Source organism: Geotrypetes seraphini, chromosome 1 (genome assembly GCF_902459505.1).
Source record: "Geotrypetes seraphini chromosome 1, aGeoSer1.1, whole genome shotgun sequence".
NCBI classification, from domain to species: domain Eukaryota; kingdom Metazoa; phylum Chordata; class Amphibia; order Gymnophiona; family Dermophiidae; genus Geotrypetes; species Geotrypetes seraphini.
Genome location: NC_047084.1, coordinates 303,093,874 through 303,113,745, shown reverse-complemented (window position 1 = coordinate 303,113,745; position 19,872 = coordinate 303,093,874). Strand labels below are relative to the sequence as shown.

The window sequence follows — 19,872 nt, the reverse complement described above, 5'->3', positions numbered from 1 at the left end:
TCTCCCTTATTATTGATTCAGCTTTTTTTGGTTTATATCCTCCCACTCATCTGAACCTCAAAGCTTTATTTCCACCCAAGAACTTCTTTTAAACAAGTCACAACATCCCTCAAAAAATGGCAGTGTTTTCATCCTTTAGTGCCTTATTTGCATGGTTACATAACCTTCCCATCTGTTGCATAACCAAAGTGGGCTGAATGCAGTTGCAACTGTTCCCTTTTAGTTACAGTGCAAAACAGATTAACACTGGTTTAACTTCAAGCTAAGTGTAAAGACTGTTTCCTTTTCAGTTTTATCAGAAACCCACTGCCTGGGGGTTTCACATGTAAGACATCATGATGCAAGTTATACCAGTACATATCACAGGTCCTTAGAGCAACAGGAAAGACATTCAAAATAAAATTTTAAAAACCCATCAAATAAAGTTTCTCCTCCATACTAAAAGCAGAACCAATCAAAACTCATTTTCTGAGAAAGAGCAAGACCCATATTATTTGCTTATGAAGAAGAATGTACAGGAGGAATGGGCCAGCTTCACAACCATACCAATCCTAATTTTTAATCAATTGGTTGACATGCACTCATTAACAATTTCAACTGCATCTTTCAGCTTTCTAAAAGGGTGATTTCTAAAGGATCAGAGAGGGATTAAAAAATGCAAAAGTCATGACTAAAACTATAATGCGTAAAACTCATATTTTTAATCATTCCACCTACAGCTGATATAAAAATATTAGAAATAGATGAAATAGGTAATTCTGTGGCACACCACAGAGACCAAGCTCTCGACTTTTGCACACCCATTCTCATTCTATCCACCCTACCTAAAAAGAAAACCACTTATACTCCCCTCCCTGCCCCTAACCCCCCCTTCCCCCCACACACAAGGGTATTCTTGCCCCTACCACCAACAAAAACTGAAGACGAAGAAAATCTTCTGGTACCTAACTTAAGTATTTTAATTGATTTTAAGTTTGCGCCATTAAAAATCAATTTAAAACATGTTAAAAAAAATTAGATGCTGCTAGGCATCATTCCAGGACCAGCGCTTGGTTTCATGGCACCTAACGGTGCCTAGTGACATTGAAGCCTGGAAGTGGGTGTGTTTAGGGGGTGGCACCAGACTTCAGCATCACTAAGCCCCACTAGTCACAATTCTGCAAGGATCTTAGGCATTGGAAATGTAGGCCTGTAGGCTAGCCATGATTCTGCATGTGGTGCCTGTCCATGACTGACACGCGGCAGGCACCCATTTTCTAGGCACCTGCTGAGGTAGGCGCCACTTAAAGAATCAGTCCCAAAACAAAACATTTTCATTTCAGGGGCAATATTGTTAAAAGTTAATCCTCTTTGAAAATAGTGTGCCCTCTTTGGAAATAGTGCACCTCCTTAACAAAATTCTGTATATGCACTATTATTGACTACCACACAAAATATGTTTTTCTGCTAATTTTTGTTTGGTTTATGAAGTGAAACAACATAGGATATGTTATTGACAGATCCTATTCTATTACAAATCACAGCTCATCCCTAATACAGTAGAGTCTCACTTATCTAATATTTTGAATTATCTGACATGTAGGGCCATTCCTGCACTGCCTTTTAGGCCAGTGGCCTAACTTAGACCAAGAACCATTTTCTTTCTTGCTTGCAGCTTCATGAAATTTTATAAGCTGTTTGTGCTCAGACAAAGTCATCTTTACCAGCACTGGGTCCCCTCACTTCCCAGGAGAATGTATGGAGAGAGACTACATCTGCATAATTTGGACAATTCGAGCCTGGTACCTTATCTTTATGGCATAATTTGTGGTTCCATCTGACATAGGCAAGCAGGCTTTATCATTCTGCTATGTGACTGAAGAATGCTCCTGCAGGATGGGCACCAATTGGTCCAGGGGGGAGAACTCGTGGCCAAGGAGGAAGGAAAAGAGGGGCACTTTTGGTCAGACAGAGAGAGGTGCTGAACCTTAGATCTATGTGACTTCGTGTGCTGCCCCAGAAACAAGATTACCCAGAAGTCTCCTTGTGCCATGCTGCTTTAAGAAGAGAGTGAGAGACTGCCTGAATTCAGTCTCTGTGTGAACTTTTCCTCTGAATGACAAAAGAAAGTCTGACAGCTATTGTGTTGGCATTTACCATCTGGCAAGACCTGGTACCTCAGCAGTGCTGTAATTTGTCAAAGACCAGCAGAACTTGGGCATGCCTCTGGCTAGCTACCTGGGAATTCTTCACACACCGTAGAGATGCCTCTCTACAAACTAATGGTGAGAGCAGGAATTTTTCTACTGTTCAGCTGGTTAGATAGAGATACAGGACATTTTCCTGAAAGGAAAAGGTTTACGGGACATGTTAATTAGCTCTGTTAGACCTTAGCTGTGGTGTTTTTCTGTCTCTAAGAAATCTGAGTATTCTGTGTCTGATCCAGATTGTAAAGTATTTGCGCATGTTGTCTAGTGGTGTTTATATATATATACATACATGTATGTAATCTTAGCATTGTTGTATGCCACAATTTTATTTTTCTATGAAATGCTAAAATTCTGAATAAAAACATTCTTTGCCTCATTTGGTTGGGCTTACCCAAGCAAAAAAGTTTGTTCCATGGATTTGTAATTTAGTGCTTTTCCCTAGACCCACGAGAGCCATATAACAGCACTAATTACTACCTACAGACATACTCGGTGAATTCACTGCATTGGCATTAATAGCTGTACGAAGCACTGTCCTTGCAGAATATTGGTCCAAATACTAAACTTCACAGTAAGTTTAAAAACAAGGATATACTGTAGAACATTACTATAAGAAGTCTAAAAACTCCTGAACCAAAATCTTCTTTAATGAAATAATCAAACAAGAAAATAACTTACAGTTCAGATGTGCTAGACAAGAGTTATTGCCTTGCAAACTGGAAGTCTGTTCTCAACCAGATCTCTTTGGGCACGAGAGACTGGGAATTTCAGCAATAAGCTGAGAAGTAATGCTGTTTATACTTTTTCACTGGTAAAATCTTGATGAAATCACAATGGACTTGAAGGCCTCATGCAATTCTAATGCAGCATGGCAACTTCAGTTAAAAAAAAAGAACCATGCTTGCAGACTGACTTTCTATAGATACAATGGAGAAAGAAGAGGGCTACTTGCCCAGCATGTTTAGGGAATAAGCAAACCAATAGAAAGAGTCCCATAAGATACAGTAAGCTGTACATGTGCTCTGAGAGAGCCTATTACAGGGAATTACAAGATTACAGGGACTTGTAGTCACTGTTTTGCACCTTTTCATTCAATAGATCATCACTTGATGCCAAATTAAGTGTAGTGGGTGTAGGTAGAAAGGTGCTGAGATGGTTCTCAGATTTTATTTGTATCACGTAAGACTTTAAGCAAGATACTCTTAGACCCATCTCTTCTTTTCCGGGATATAATATTCTTCATGCCACTCAAGGTGGTCTTTTCCTCCACATAAATTCAAATATTCTCTTTTGGAGAGCTCTAATCATCATACATCAAGTTTCAAGTTTCAAGTTTTATTTAAATTTGATGGTTCGCTTAATATTTCTAAGCGAATTACATAAAATATACAATTGGGGTAAAAACATTAAAAATATTAATAAAATTTCTACAATAAATAACACAGGGCAATTTCAAACTGACAATACTGACAAATACTACAAAACAGGAGTGAATTGGAGAGAACGTGAGGGAAAAAGTTACAAAATTTAGATTCCTAGTGCGGAGAAAAAGAAGGTTGAAGGGGGGAGGGTAAAAACATTAGGATTTGGGTATAAGAAACTGGAATTAAAATTTACATGGAAGGATAAGAATTTAGAGGTTAAATGCAGCTTTAAAGAGGAATGTTTTTAAATTATTTTTAAATGAGTTGAGATCTTTAGTATTTCTTATATACAAAGGAAGGGTATTCCAAACAAGCAGTGCCTTAACTGAGAAGATGTCGTGGCGTCTAGTTCCTATTGTTTTTAATGAGGGGACCATTAATAGATCTTGTGTATTAGATCGGAGAAAACGATTTGAGGTTTGTGGAATTAGAAGGCGGTCAATGAACTGTGGTTCATTGGTAGTTGTTGTTTTAAATACTAATAAAGCTATTTTATATGTTTATATGTACATGACATCTCTATCAGTAGTATCATAAAATATAAAGTAGTCTGGGTAAAATATTCATCTTAGCTATAATATTAGACCATGATATAGCAAACCTTTCCATTTGGCTACGTCTTACTGAAACACGGTCAGCTTTTTTTAGCCTTCAAATATCTGATGAATTCCTTAGCCCACATAATAATGAAGGAGTACCAGCATGAAACCTCCAGCTGTTCTCTCAAATTTAATTTTAAAGCCATTGATCTTTTCTTTATTTTATGACCTGAGACCTTACTATAAAGTTGTCTCATGCTCCTTACATCTATCAGACGTAATTACATCATTAAATCCTTCAGTCAGCTCATCTTGTACGCATTGCCCCATCCCATGAATTGTCTACTTTGGAGTCCAATATTAAGTTATAATCACCTCTTGCAATAAAGGGACCCCACTCATTCCCAACAATATCTCCTAAATGTCATCAAAAAAACTGCCCTTGTGCATTAGGGGCATCCATACAAGCCAGTAACACTTCTATTCTGCTAGTACTACTTTAATATTTACCCCTTGCATTTTTTAAAACTTGCTTTCCTTCTTTAGAGTGCTGGTCTGATATCAGTCTTCTCTTTTAACTTCCTTTCATTTTTAAAGATGTTTCCTGCACAAAAAACATAACATCTAAGTGCAATCTCTGTTCTTTAAACAAATATCATCTTTTATTACTCAAGTGTAGCACCTTAGCATTAAGTGTAGTGGATCTGCACTCACGCCTTTCATCTGATTTGCTACTCCATGTGGTCTCTGCTTATTATATGCATTCCCTTCTTGTATCTGTTTTCCCCATCCTTCCCTTCTCCCCCTCTATCAACATCAACAGGTCACTAAACCTGCTCTTACCTTGAGAACAAGTGACCTACTCATCCAACTAGCCCCCTCTTCCCACATTCCATCATCAATCTTCCAATTCTTCATTCCACCTCATCTTCCTTTTATGCCCTACTGTACTTATCCTCACTCATTCACCTCTCATCCCCAACCATACACATGCAATGTCATACCAATCTCCAATCCCTTCCTCCATTTAACTTCAGCCATATTTGTTCACTGTTTCCCTTCTTTCTTCATTTTTGTCAGTCTCTTCTGGGAGTCTATCCTCAACACTCAGGAAACCCATTTGGCAATTCTTTCTTCATTATTAGGGACTATTTTTCACTCTGCCACTACATTGGCTCCTTGTTTACTCGTTTCCCAACTGATTCAGGGATCCTGATTCATTCAAAGCCTGGTTATTGGTCTTTCTTGCTGCCTATTCCAATGTTTTGGCCTTGTACCACTCACAGTAAATACAGTCCCAAAGGGAAGAGGCCTTTATAGTACACATTGCCCCCCACAACTTTGTGATTATGCATTTGAGCTCTCTTCTCTGATGGACTTCCCAATCTATCTGCTGCATCATCCTCAACTTTTCTCCTATTTGTTTTAAACGTGCCTCTATGCAACTTCATGGAGGATCTCTTAGTCTTTGTACTTTTTAAGAGGGAAACAATCAATTCACATTCACCCCTCCCTCTGGTTATGAGCAATTTGAAGATTTCCCCTTTCCCCTCCCCATCTGCTGGTTAAATTACTTCCTGTTTCTTCTCTGAATTTGTGCAATGTCAGGATCTATTCTTTTGCTTTGATTCTAGCTGCTCCTTGCTACCCCTCCAGAAGCTGGTGTGCTAGGTGACTACCTAAGTTGCCTAATGGCTGGGCCATCCCCTAGTTTGTCCATCTTCATTTTTTTCTATAGATTACGATGCTGCCCATAAATCTTCAGAACTGTAGGAACGAGACCACTGGGCTGTACCCACTTCAGCCTATTCTGCAATTCAGAAGTCTTTCTCCTCTAAGGGATTTGGCATCTTTACATTTGTTTATACTTGTCAAGGGTCTCTGGTTTGTTTTTATGAATTTATATCATTTATTTGGGAGACCAAAAATATAAGCCACTAACTGATGCAGGTGCATCACAAGTATGAGATGTAAGATGACAGCAGATCAAGGAGCAATACATTACTAATTCACCTTTGCAGCTGAGGAGAAGAAGATAGATGAGCCAGTGATAAGACAATGAACCAAGGACAGATGATACACTATAACACATGAAGACTCTCAGTGCTTTTTTTCTAGAAAGAAAAGTGCCGGTACTCAGGCAAGTCCCAAGGTTAATAACACAGGAACTCAATTTCCCCATCCAATCCCCGTGGAGTTTTGACGCTTTCGATGTCCCTGCCCCCAGCCCTGTAACCTCTGCCTTAACTGCACAAGCCTCGAACACTTATGATTTTGAAGTGTTTGAGGCTTGTGCAGATGAGGATGGAGCTTGCAGGAATGGGGGAGGGACAGAAAAAGAACTCATGGGGACAGGAAAATCAGTTCCCATGGGGAACGAGGAAAAATTTGTCCCCATGTCATTCTGTAATATATTACATTACATTATATGAATTTTTATATACCGCAACTCCCTCATGGTTCTGTGCAGTTAACAACTAAAAGATACTGACCATTCGTAGTATGATCACAATAAATTAGTCAAAAATATTTACCAAACAAGTGAGTTTTCAATGATTTTATAAAGACTAGATAAGAAATAGAGGTTGATATATAGATACTAGATGGGAGGAGGGGGGAAGAAAAACACACACATGACCCCTCACCTATCTCTTCTCCTTCTTTGCCCCTCTTTTTCCTCTTTTCACTCTCTCCATTGCCCTAATGCCTGCAGACCCACCCACCTTGCCAGCCCAACCCCTGCACTTTCCCCCTCCATATCCATCCCTGACCTCAGCACATGTCCCTGCTTTCCTGATACTAGAACTGTCTGCTCTCCTCAGCCCAGCATCAGTTTTCGTCACCTTTCCCACATTTTACTTCTGAGGTTGCCTTGGCCCAAGAGTGCCATAGAATGGATATTTTCTTCCACAGGCCCTTTGCAGGTTGCAGCCTCTACCACCTACCTGCAGGAGAGTACATCTGGAAGAGCACCAGAGTAATCTAGGACTTTGCTAGTCTGGGGTTAACAGCAAATTATCCAAGAGGACAGGAGAGAACCAGTTTGATCGACTACTCTGGCCTGATCAGTAGCTTCTGCAGTCAGTGTCAGTGACAATCAGCTGGGCTGGGCTGCAGCAGTAAATGAATAATATCACCAGCTGTTCCCTATAGCCAGAAAGCAACAGCATTATTTGGGCAGGTTGTTAAGGACTGTGGCAGTGACAGCTGTGCCCTCGCAAAAGCGATAAGTACCAAAAGTTAAGTAAAATCCTTCCTAGTCCGCGACTGCCTCTGCTATAAACAAAAGGTGTTATTACTAGGTTCCGGCACATGCAAGCAGAAAAAAAGCCCTGAGGAATCTATGGCTGAATAAATAACAAAAGAATAAATGATATATTTCAGAAAAAAAAATGGTTGCCTGATTAAACAAAGGATACATCCCAATGACAGACAGATGACGGTTGTATTCCACTTGACAGATGAAGCTGGTCTGTAACGCTGAGAAGGTTATTGCTCAGCGATAAAGGATATTTCACAACATCTGATGATATAAATTATTCAGTAGCAGATGAATGATATACCCAAGAGCAGATGAAAACCTTCTGGGTTAGGAACCAGTGGATAATAAAGGTAAAATATATGCCATGTTTTGATCCAGATATAGATTCCGTGACTCACAGATCAATGCATTAAAAAAAAAGGAACCTGCTGTCTGGGTTTCGAAGCAATGGAAAACGAGACATATTTTAGTCTGCACTTCTTCCAATCCAGTGCCAGATACAGATTCTGTGGATCAAAACACAACAGAATTTGTGAGTTATGCATTAGCATTAATGAAAACCTTTAGATTAGGAACCTTTAGAGGACAACCATTACTCAGGCATATGGTCGTATAAAGGAGATGGAAATCATAAATTGCAAGCATGATTAATGGCAATGAATTTTGGGCTGCTAAGATAAATGTAACATACGTTTGGTCGCATGCAACAAGAATAGATGCTCACCTTTTGAAAAATGTGACAGATTTTGATGTGGGATAGTGTTCCTACTCCCTGCATGACAGCACTCATTATTCTAGTGTCAAAAGTGTTCTAGTATCAAAAGAAAATGTATCTGCAGTGATCTGTGTTTTCTGTGGGTCATTTTTCTAATCAAAACTGCATAATTTTAACCCCTTCCTGGGAACTCCTCTTCTACAATGCAGATATAAGCATGCACACTGTGGAACAAAGGATATTTTTACTTGCACACATGGGAAAAACACTTTTGCTGATAGAAATCCCTTGAGACTGTCCTCGTGGGAATAATTTTGCAAATGTGTGCACAAGTAATAAGTTACACATGTACTTTTCTCTTTACTTCCGTTCTGAAAATTATTCCAAAAACTCAATGGACCTGATATTTTCAGCCCATGGCAGTCTGCAATTATTGAAGGCATTGTCTGCTGTGGGCAGAATTTGATCTGGATGCTTAATGCCAAGTCTAATCCCAGCACTGGCACAGAATATCTGGAATTTACTATGTTACCCAGATGCCGATGCATGGATAATGACCAGACAGCCTTTTTTCTATCTTAACTTCTTCCGGGCACTTACACTGTCAGCACACTGAAAATGGCGTCTAACTGGGTAACACCTGGCTCCCTCCAGCACACTCCAGCACTAACCAGAAAGTGTCACAGCAGTCTCTCTGGATTTTGGTGGTACTATCCAGCTATGTGGCACTAAAAAAAATCCAGGAATCACTCGGTCAGTGCTATAAATGGTGCTGAAAACTGTGCTATAAATGGTGCTGAAAACTGTGCAATAGAAAAGGTGGGAGGTCCTCTGAGGTGGTGGCCTCCCCCACCCGCCATGCACCCTTCCCTTCCCCCATACCTGTTTAATCTGGCCGGCGTGAGCAACATCTCCAACCTGCTGGCTCTCCCTTTGATGCTACTTCCTGGACCCGCGATCAGGAAGTGACTTCAGAGGGAGAGCCAAGGCTGGCACGAGCAGCAGGTTGGAGATGTTGCCCATGCTGACAAAGAGTTAAGAGGTGGGGGAGGGACAGGAAAGGACTGAGGGGGCATAGAGGAGGAGAGGTACGCCCCCAACCTAGATGGCACCTGGAGCGGTCCTTCCCCCCCTTTACCACACTACTGACCACTATTCTATAAAGGGTGCACACTCTTTATGAAATAGCTCTTAACACCAATTCTCTGTGTGCTAGACTTACACCTGCTGAAACCTGGTGCCCAAGTTGGGCACACTGACCCATTATTCTATAAGATGGTGTGCAAATTGCCCCTCCTATGGCCACGCCCCCCTTCTGGGTTGCACTCTATTCAATGTAGGCATTCAGCATTATAGAATAGCATGAAACCAGATCCGCACACCAATCCTAATTGGTGCCAATTAATGCCAATAATTAGTTGATAGCATTCAATTATTGAGGATTAACAGCTCGTTAGCCAATTAAGTTGCATGCACATCCCAGAAGTGCGCCCAAATCTGGGCACCATATATGGAATCCAGGGGAATGTAAATGAAGAGGAATGTTTCCTAACCAGTTAAATCAATTTAAATAACAAGGCCCTGTGTGCTTATATGCATACCTGCTCTTTGGGGCATATAATTTTTCTGGATTGAACTGTGCTCAAATGCCTTAATTTTCAGAAGTATCCACGTATGTGGAAACCACGTCCAGACTTTGCCCTAAAGAACACCTTCTCAAACAGCTCAGGTATATATAGACACAAATGTATAGGTTTATACATATATTGGATGGCCACTTAAGTGACAGGTCATTTTTGCACTGCTTTACCTATAGAAACACCTACAAAAATTCCACCTAGAATGTATAACATACATTATGAAACTGCTACAGCTACAGAACCCATGAGCTGTAATCTATAGGCAACTTGAGAATTTCCAATATGGAAATCCTAAAAAGTTGTACATTTTGGTAAGAACTTATGGACCATACATGGTAGATGTAAGATTCTGAGAAGTTCCATACAATTAGAAATTAGCTGCAGGCACCCACAGATATCCCATGACCATTTGCTGTTTTCTATCACTGTGCAGTGTAGCTATAAAATCTACTAGATATGAAGTAATAGCTAACAAAGTTTATACAAATCTGACAGTATCACACTCTGAGAACCTGGAGTATGGCCCAACATCCACTGGGTCACACATCGTGTCATAACTACATTCTACATCTGAATCAGTCATTAGCACCATCGTAAGGGAATGATTACGAATTGAACGTGTCTTCACAAGTGTAGATATTCCTTCCAAACGGAGCTCACGGCACACTGAGTTTAAACGAGAATAAACTGGAAAGGGACAAGTGGGATACTTGGGAATGGTGGGACAGAAGGATCACAGGGGGGGGGGGGGGCAAGGCAAAGGGAAGCAGCAGAGGGAGTGTTCTGAAGATTTAACTAAGGAGAGGAAGGGATGAATAACTCAAGCGGATCTCTTCTCCTTCAAGCAGCTTCCTGAAAAACAAAAAAAAAACCAAAGAAACATACTAGAGTCTGAAAATGTAAGGGTAGGAAACAACTTTGTTTCATTTCCTTTTATATAAGGTGATTTGATAAGTGTTTTGGGGTTCAGGTAGATTCAATGTGGTATCTCTTCAGTATGAGGCATTTTGTTATAAGACTCATGCAACCAGTTTTAGTATAGGCTAGCATAAAAATGTTGCATGCACATTCAAAAGCTACTTAACAAAGATGCAAAAAGATTTAAAGGGAAATTCTATAAAATGACACCAAGATTAAGATGCCCCAGAGTCAAATGCTTCACACCAATTCTTTAAGACATCTGCTGTATATCAAGTCAATCCTACTACTCACTCATTCCAGACATTCCAACAGACACACATGTATACTCTCATCCCCTAATACTCATGAACAAATCCCTCATACAAACCTATACACCCCCAAACTTACTCCAACTAGTTCTACATTCCCACTTACTTATCATCACACATAATATATACTGTTCTGCCTTCACACGTCATCTAATATAATAAAACGCTAGGCCGCGCATGCGCAGTTCCATCGCGTGCGTCCGTTTTCCATGAGATGTACAGCATCTCAGATAGGAGTGGCATGCGCCCGAAACACTCTCTCTCCTCCCCCGAGACAGATGTCGGACACGGCGGCTGTCGGCCCGTGCTGTTTTTTGATCTGCCCTGATCCTTGCCTGAAGTCCTCTCTCCTCCCCCGAGGCTGATGTCGGACGCGGCGGCTGTCTCCCCCGAGGCGGATGATCTTATGGGAATCAATGTTCTTCACTCTGCCCTGCTCCTTGCCTTACTATATTTTTAAGTTGAAAGACGAGGCAGCGGCTCCTCTCGGGATCCCCACCTGCGTCGGAAGTCCAATGCAGTCGGGGATCTTGAGAGGAGCCGCCGCTGCCGCCGCCGTGTCTTTCAACTTAAAAATATACTAAGGCAAGGAGCAGGGCAGAATGATCTTCAAAATGGCGGCAAATCGATCTCCGTTCTTCCGGGGGGGGGGGATCCTGGGAGGAGAGGGATCGCGGCCACACCAAGAAGCCCAGCAACTTTCCGCTGTCTGGGACCCGACTCATTTGCCACCCCCCCTCTTCCCTTACCGCGGGCCCGACTGGCGATTCAAGCAGCGTGTACAGCACTCTTCACACGCTGCTTCGGGCCCTTCTACTGCCCTGATTTACTCTGGCACGTCCGGAGCAAATCAAGGCAGTAGAAGGGCTCGAAGCAGCGTGTGAAGAGTGCTGCACATGCTGCTTGAATCGCCATGTGTAGTCGGGCCCGTGGGAAGGGAAGGGAAGGGGGGGCGGCAAAGGACTCGGGCCCGCGTTTGTAGTCGCGACTGTGGGAAGGGAAAGAGGGTAGAGGAAACGCTAATGCAGGCACAGGGAACTGGTGTGGGGGGAGGGAATGCAGCTTTGCACAGACAGACAGAGGGAGGAAGGAAGACAGAAAGACAAGAAGAAAGACACAGGGGCAGGTGCACAGGGAACTGGTGTGGGGGGAGGGAATGCTGCTTTGGACAGACAGACAGAGGGAGGAAGGGACACAGAAAGACAAGAAGAAAGACACAGGGGCAGGTGCGGGACAGCGGGAGTCGCGTCAGGAGGGGTACGGGATGCCGCAGAGGGAACTTTTCCAATGGGTGCAACTGGGTGGCTGTCGGGAGCCTCTGATCACGGGCAGAGCAAGGTAAGTGTATCATAGGGATAAGAAGGATTAGAGGGGGGAGAAAAAGGAAGGGACGCCTACTGCTAGACAGGGGGAGAAGGATAGAGGTGCTGATGGACAGGGGGGGTGAAGAAAAAAGAACGGAGGCCTAATGTTGGACAGGGGAAGAAGGAAGGTGCTGCTGGACAGGGGGGGGGAGGTAAAACAAAGGGAGAAGGGCTGCTGCTGCATAAGGAGACCTGTGAAGGGGTGGTGGTGGACACAGGGGAGGTAAAAGGAAGGGAGAATGGACAGGGGGAGCAGGCAAGGGGTGGTGATGGACAGCCAACGAAAAAGAAAGACAGAAAGAAAGAAAGCGGCTAAGGAGAGAGAGAGAGAGAAAGAAATAAAGAGAGACACACACACATATATTCTAGCACCCGTTAATGTAACGGGCTATAAGACTAGTGTATGTATATTCCGCATTTGTTTGTCATATTGTAGTTCTGCTGTCACTTCCTGATTTGCCTTATAATCTGTACTCTGATAGGTCAGCCTATGCATGTGACCTTTCCCTCCAATCACTGAAGTCCTGGAAAATACATGTGGCAGACTTCGGTGCCCTTAAGGAACATGCACTGTACCCTAGACTCAGGCACTGATCCTATTGATCCCTTTCCTTGTCCTTTAGCTTTGTGTGTGTGAGTGAGTGGGTCCCCTTCTTCCTCTCATTCTTCAGACACTCCTTATCCACTTTTCTACAGTATTGTCAGCTTGTCATAATTATGAATATCCAGCACAAAGATTCGTGGCCTGGGGCAGAAAGATTTCTAGTTTCAGCTTCTACATGTAGTAAGCAAACTGTTCAGACTTATTGTGAAATAAATAGTTGAAATTCAAGTAAAAACAAAGTCTTCCTTGTGAATGTTGGGCTACTGGGGTTTAATTGGCTGATCATCAATGTATGCGCAGGCATTGTGAGATCCTATGTACCTCCATTAGCTGTCCTCCTATTTTTTATCCCCACATGTACCCAACCAACACATACATATAGAAGCCCCGCAAACAGCCCAATAATCCTTTTGGTATGCTCCTACACTCACACACCAACCTAGGGCTGTAATAGTGGGCATGAAGGATAGCTGTCCAAAGTGCAAAATCCTTTGACATTGAAAAACTGACTGTTATTGAGACAGACATGGGAGAAGCCACTGTTTGCCCTGCATCGGTAGCATGGAATGTTGTTACTTTGGGGGGTTTTGCCAGGTACTGATGACCTGAATTGGCCTTAGTGAGGACGGGCTACTGGGCTGGATGGACCTAGTTCTTAAGCATGGCAGCAGATACAGTACAAACCTAGGAAAAGTACAGTTCTCTGCTTACCATCCAGGTTGTGAGAGAAAAGAAGAAAGTTTAAAAAAAAAACCCAGATCATGCCCAGAAAAGATAAGAATTTTTTTTTTTTAATTAAATTGAATCAGGTCGGGCAGACTGGATGGACCATTCGGGTCTTTATCTGCTGTAACCTACTATGTTACTACTATGTTAAAAGAGAAGGAATCAAATTGGGAACAGGCAGTGCAAATATGCTTGCCTGTCCGTCCACTAAAATACATGACTACAGCTCAGAACCCCCTCCCCCACCCCACACACACTCTCTTTTATGAGCCCACACAAGCTTTCAACCTTGGCAATCTTATACCCACACACTTCACTGCATACCCACAATGCACATAACCATACACAATGCCCCCAGCCACAAACACTGCACCCTACATAAATCCACCTACCTGCCTACTTCTATCTCCCATACAGCTTCATTCAACTGCACGCACATCATTCCCCTCCAATACCCCCAGTGCCATTCAAACACACCTCTACCACAATCCCACATCCTATAAACACCCTACACTGACAAACAATCCCCTTCAAATTTTATGTAGGAAAGCATTCCTGAAAGCCATGCCTCTCCAAGCTTTTCCTCTTATTTAAACCATATTGTCTCTATATTCTTACTGACAGCATTTTCTGAGAGCTGACATACATATCTCTTTCCTTTCCAGTCTGACCGTTACCTGTAAGCAGCTATCTCAATATCCAATGCCATCTTTACATTGAGCAGGTCCTGGTACTCCCGTAGGTACCGTGCCATCTCTTGTTTAGCTTCTGTTATTTCTTTCTCAAGCTCATTGATTCTTTCCTATAAATTAAAATTGTTACTACAATTAAAAACGGTGTCACTCTTTCTTTAAAAAAAATGAAATAAATTACAGGCTGCTCCTTAAGTATAATTGGCCATCCTCAGTGAAGTCCTGAGGATGAGGACAAATGAGCAAGATTCAAATACATTAAAAAAAAAAAAAATTACAAATACAAATACAGTAATTATATTTAGAACTCTGTCATTTTCAAGTACACTTTTTGGATTTTATTTTCCAATATGGCACATTTATTTCCATGTGCAGAATTTCTGGTGTCTACATTCTATGAGGTGACAGTGATGGTGAGGCTCAAGGGCAGCTCTGTTCAGTGAGAAGCCTGATGGCAGCCATGTTTGCTGAATAGAATGCAGAAGATGAGTACAGCACTGCTGACAACAGTCAGTTACAGTGCTGGGATTTTTATAATACCTGGTTACTGAAATAAATAACTTACTTTCTTTTTAATAATACTCCACTGCAGTAGACATATATAAGTGTATCAATGTCTCTCATCACTTATTAACATCTTATGGTTTGAGTTTTCTGAAGGTAAGACAGGCCTGCTAGTTCTGGTCAGGAACCCTATTCATCAACCAGCACTTTTTCTCTGAGCAAACATGTATGATTAGCACTAGCAAGGGGACTTTTGCTGCTCCTTGGCGATGCCTGCAATGCTGAACATAAAAAGGAACAAGCAGGACAAAGCACATTAAGAAAGTTCAAAAACCAGAAATGGATCTGGTCTCGTCTTCCAGAAACTGGTTCATTGGGCAGCTGCGTCATTCAGAGGTAAACTAAGCTGAAAGGCGGAGCCGAAAGCCATTCTTGGATATCCTGGCATTCGGTAGATGCAAACAAATGTTAGTGAAATCTGTACCAGGCACTAATAGGTGTTGATGTGGGTTTTTCCTAGAACTGTGTATATTGCTAGGCAGGGCTGTGGGATCCTAAGTGCTAATCTGTTCAGAAGCATTTCTTTGCATTACATCTCCTCTCCAAGATGCAGATTAAAAGTATCCCCTGCAGGAAGCAAAATCCCGATTCCACACCATCCTTTTGTAGGAGTCGCATTAGCACAGGGCTTCCCAGAGTCCCTCCTTGAGGGCCGCAATCCAATCGGGTTTTCAGGATTTCCCCAATGAATATGCATGAGATCTATGTGCATGCACTGCTTTCAATGCATATTCATTGGGGAAAGCATGAAAACCCAACTGGATTCGGCCCTCAAGGAGGGACTTTGGGGACCCCTGCATTAGCAAATAGATGGTGTTCTCCTATTTGCAGTGTTATGTTCCAGTTGTGTCAGCTGCAACGGATTCTGAATAAACATACACCTTGCATCTGTCCAGACTGGACCACGGTTCACCCTGCCTGAGAAATCATCGTTCAGCAAACAGTGCACCAGTGGCGTACCTAGGGAGGGGCGGGGGGGGGCGGGCCGCCCCGGGTACCAGCCCTAAGGGGGTGTTCCCGGCCTTGCCGTTCAGTCCCCCGCCACCCCCGAAGGACCGCTCGCCCCACTGACCTTCCTGCACCACCTGTGAAGCAGCCCGCAGCAGGATCGCGAAGTCAGCGTCAGCATCCCTGCGCTGCTTCCTGCGCCGCGATCCCGCCCCTCCTCTGACATCAGAGGAGGGGCGGGACCGTGGCGCAGGAAGCAGCGCAGGGATCGCTGACGCTGACTTCGCGATCCTGCTGCGGCTGCTTCATAGGTGGTGCGGGGAGGCCAGGGGGGCGAGCGGTCCTTCGGGGTGGGTCGGGGCATCAGGCCTTCAGGGTGGGGCGGGCGGGCAGGCAAGCAGGCTTTCAAGGGGGAGGGGTGACAGGCAGGCAGGCAGGCCTTCAAGGGGGGACAGGCCTTCGGGGGGGGGTGCAGACCTTCAAGGGGTGCAGGCCTTCAAGGGGGGCAGGCAGGCCTTCAGGGGGGGTGCAGGCCTTCGGGGGGGGTGTAGGCCTTTGGGGGGGTGCAGACCTTCAAGGGGGTGCAGGCCTTCAAGGGGGGGAACAGGCCTTCAAGGGGGGGAAAGGCAGGCAGGCCTTCAAGGGGGGGGACAGGCCTACAAGGGGGGGGGGGGACAGGCCTACAAGGGGGGGACAGTGCCTACAAGGGGGGGGGGGACAGGCCTTCAAGGGGGGGTGCAGGCCTTCAAGGGGGGTGCAGGCCTTCAAGGGGGAGACAGGCCTTCAAGGGGGGGAAAGGCAGGCAGGCAGGCCTTAAAGGGGGGGACAGGCCTACAAAGGGGGGGACAGGCCTACAAGGGGGTGGGACAGGCCTTTAAGGGGGGGACAGGCCTTCGGGGGGGTGCAGACCTTCAAGGGAGTGCAGGCCTTCGGGGGGGTGCAGTCCTTCAAGGGGGTGCAGGCCTTCAAGGGGGGGGAAAGGGCAGGCAGGCAGGCCTTCAAGGGGGGGGACAGGCCTACAAGGGGGGGGAGAAGCTACAAGGGGGTGGTACAAGCCTTCAAGTGGGGGACAGGCCTTCAAGGGGGGAAAGGCAGGCAGGCAGGCCTTCAAGGGGGGACAGGCCTACAAGGGGGGGGGAGAAGCTACAAGGGGGGGGGACAGGCCTTCAAGTGGGGGACAGGCCTTCGGGGGGGTGCAGGCCGTCGGGGGGGGCAGACCTTCAAGGGGGGGACAGGGCAGGCAGGCCTTCAAGGGGGGGACAGGCCTACAAGGGGAAGGGACAGGCCTTCAAGGGGGGTGCAGGCCTTCAAGGTGGGACAGGCAGACCTTTAAGGGGGGACAGGCCTTTGGGGGGGGACCATGATTTAGAAGTACACGGAGGGAAGGGGGGTGTTCAAAGAGACATGCATATGCCAAACTTTGGGGGGGGGAAGAAATAATGGGTCTGAAAATAGAGGAGAGGGAGAGAGATGATGGACCATGGGATTTAGGGAGGGAAGGAACAGAAAGGGAGAGAAATTGGACACAAGGGATGGTGTGGAGGAGGGATAGAGATACTGGATAGGAGGGTAATTAGGAAAAGAAAGGGAGAGATGGTGGACTCTGGGATGGTGGGGAAGGAGGGAGAGATGCCGGATGAAAGGGTATTTAAGAAAAGGTGGATCTGTGGAGGGAGATGAAAAAAAGGAAAGATACCAGACTTCCTGGGAAGGGAAGGGAAATGGAAAGGGAGGACAGAGTTGGCAGATAGATGGTTAGCATGCAGAAAGAAGGAGACCCTGGCAAGCAAGTTATCAGAAGAAAACCAGAGCCTTGGACCAACAAGATTTGAAATATAACCAGACAACAAAAGGTAGAAAAATTAATTTTATTTTCTGTTTTGTGATTATAACATGTCAGATTTGAAATGTGTATCCTGCCAGAGCTGGTGTTGGACTGCAAACGTGAGCTAGGATTTAACAGAGAGAGGAAAAGTCCTTTTTGTTTCTTTATTTTATTTACACCACAGCGTCAGTGTGGTTAGGAGAAGCCAAAGGGGGTGAAAAAGCTATAAAAACCCACCAGGAGTTTTGAAAAAAAAATCACCCAACTGGGCAGGAAAATCGAATTGAAAAACCAATTCAATAGGGCTGAATCGAATCAAAATTTTTTTTTCCTGTATCTGGCAGCATTAGTTTGCGCTACTGTCTTAGACTTTAGGACCTGGGATTGGGGAGAGATGGCATCCTCAGTACTTTATAATGCAAGTGAAACGAGGATTTGGTCAGACTTTTGAAGGGTCTGCAGAAAAAAAATATTGTATAGGCCGGGGACATGAGACAGCAGGAAATGGGAACTTTTCTTCCTTCTATTTTTGTGAATGGAAAGGCTGAGGATGTCAGAGAGGTCAGTTAAAATATGTGCTTTATAAGAAAATATAATAATGTGTTTTATAAAGTTTATAGCATAGCTGGCCTACCCAGTGAGGTGTTCCTAGTGGTGATGGTGGCAGCGTGTCAATTGAGAGGAAGAGGTGGTCTGGGAAATTCTGCTGAGCAAACTCTGGGCCCATTTCCACCCCCCAGTTAGTCCACTCCACTCAACTGATTCACACACTGAGTGGGTCTTTGGGTGTTGTTTTGGGATCTCTTCCAGTGGTTTATCTCCTTCTGGTCCAAGGAAGGAAACTTTGTTATCCTTAGCATTGACTTACAGAATATGTTTGTAACAGCGCTGCTTGTGTGGCATTAGGCTATGTAGTGATCGAAAGAAAAAAACAGACCTTTGCACATTTTTGCACTATATGGTGGGTGTATGAGGAGATTCACATTTCCTGCACAGCTAAGTCCATGTGAAGTTACCTTGTGCTGTATTTGACATCTAGCAAGGTCTCTGTTTGAAAGGAAAGATCTAAACTTAAAAATGAAGTGGCCAGAAGTTATGGTAAAAGCAGATAGTGTAGCTGGTTTTAAGAAAGATTTGGACAAATTCCTGGAGGAAAAGTCCATAATCTGTTATTAAGACATGGGGGAAGTGTCTGCTTGCCCTGGATCGGTAGCATGGAATGTTGCTACTCTTTGGGTTTTGACCAGGTATTAGTGTCCTGGATTGGCTACCATGAGAATGGGCTACTGGGCATGATGGACCATTGGTCTGACCCAGTTAGGCTATTCTTATGTTATGTTCTCATCTGTAGGGGCCTTTGTTTTCACTTCTTATTTTAATGTATTTTTTTTCTGGGAACTTATCAGTGTTTTTTATAATGGGAACAAAAATGGAAGAGAATTAATGTGTGTGGAATGGGGGGTAACTAATTTCTTCAGCTAAATAATTCAATCCACTTCAAGCAGACATAGGAGAACTCACGCACCATTCACACACCCTCCAACCAAAAACGTCAAAAAAAAAACAACTGTTCGACAACCTCCTAGCCATTCCAGCTGCAACACTCGACCCCCAACTCTACAACCAATTGATATCAACCACAGACTGCAAAACCTTCAAAAAGAAATAAAAACCCTTCTATTCAAAAAACACATAAAACCGAACTAACACAATCAGAACTGTCCCAAGCATCACCTGCAACTACTCCATATGTACTTCTAATGTCATGACAATTTAGACATAATTTATGTTATGTTATGTTTGGAATAATGGTTACATATATGAGGTTCAATAAAAGAAAATTTTCACTGCCTGTTTCTATTCTGACCATTTATTCCATTTCATGGTTATTGCAAAAAAAAAAAAAAAAAAAAATTTTTTACATGGGGGGAGGGGGTGTCAAAAAATGATGGGCCCCGGGTGCCACATACCCTAGGTACGCCACTGCAGTGCACTGATTTTCCTCTGTTAGTACATGATAGGATTCAGTGAAGCTGCACAGTGTTAAGATCCTAAGGTGCCCAGCAAATAAAGTGCACTCTGCACTGATAATTGAAAAGCATCCTATTAGCAAAGAAGTATACACTGCACTGATAATGGTAGAAAAATACA

At 43.8% G+C, this 19,872-nt stretch overlaps 1 protein-coding gene across 1 annotated transcript in view; it reads right to left on the bottom strand.

Annotated features, from left to right (window-relative positions):
- Positions 1-9,107: 9,107 nt before the first annotated feature.
- The window catches only part of LOC117365111 (neurofilament light polypeptide-like), a 31,123-nt gene continuing 20,358 nt past the window's right edge, over positions 9,108-19,872 (bottom strand). The window contains exons 3-4 of the mRNA XM_033955084.1: positions 14,370-14,494; positions 9,108-10,621 (exon numbers count right to left, since the gene is read on the bottom strand). Of these exons, the coding sequence (XP_033810975.1) occupies positions 10,561-10,621; positions 14,370-14,494 (186 nt within the window). The 3' untranslated portion in view covers positions 9,108-10,560. The remainder of the gene's footprint in view (positions 10,622-14,369; positions 14,495-19,872) is intronic.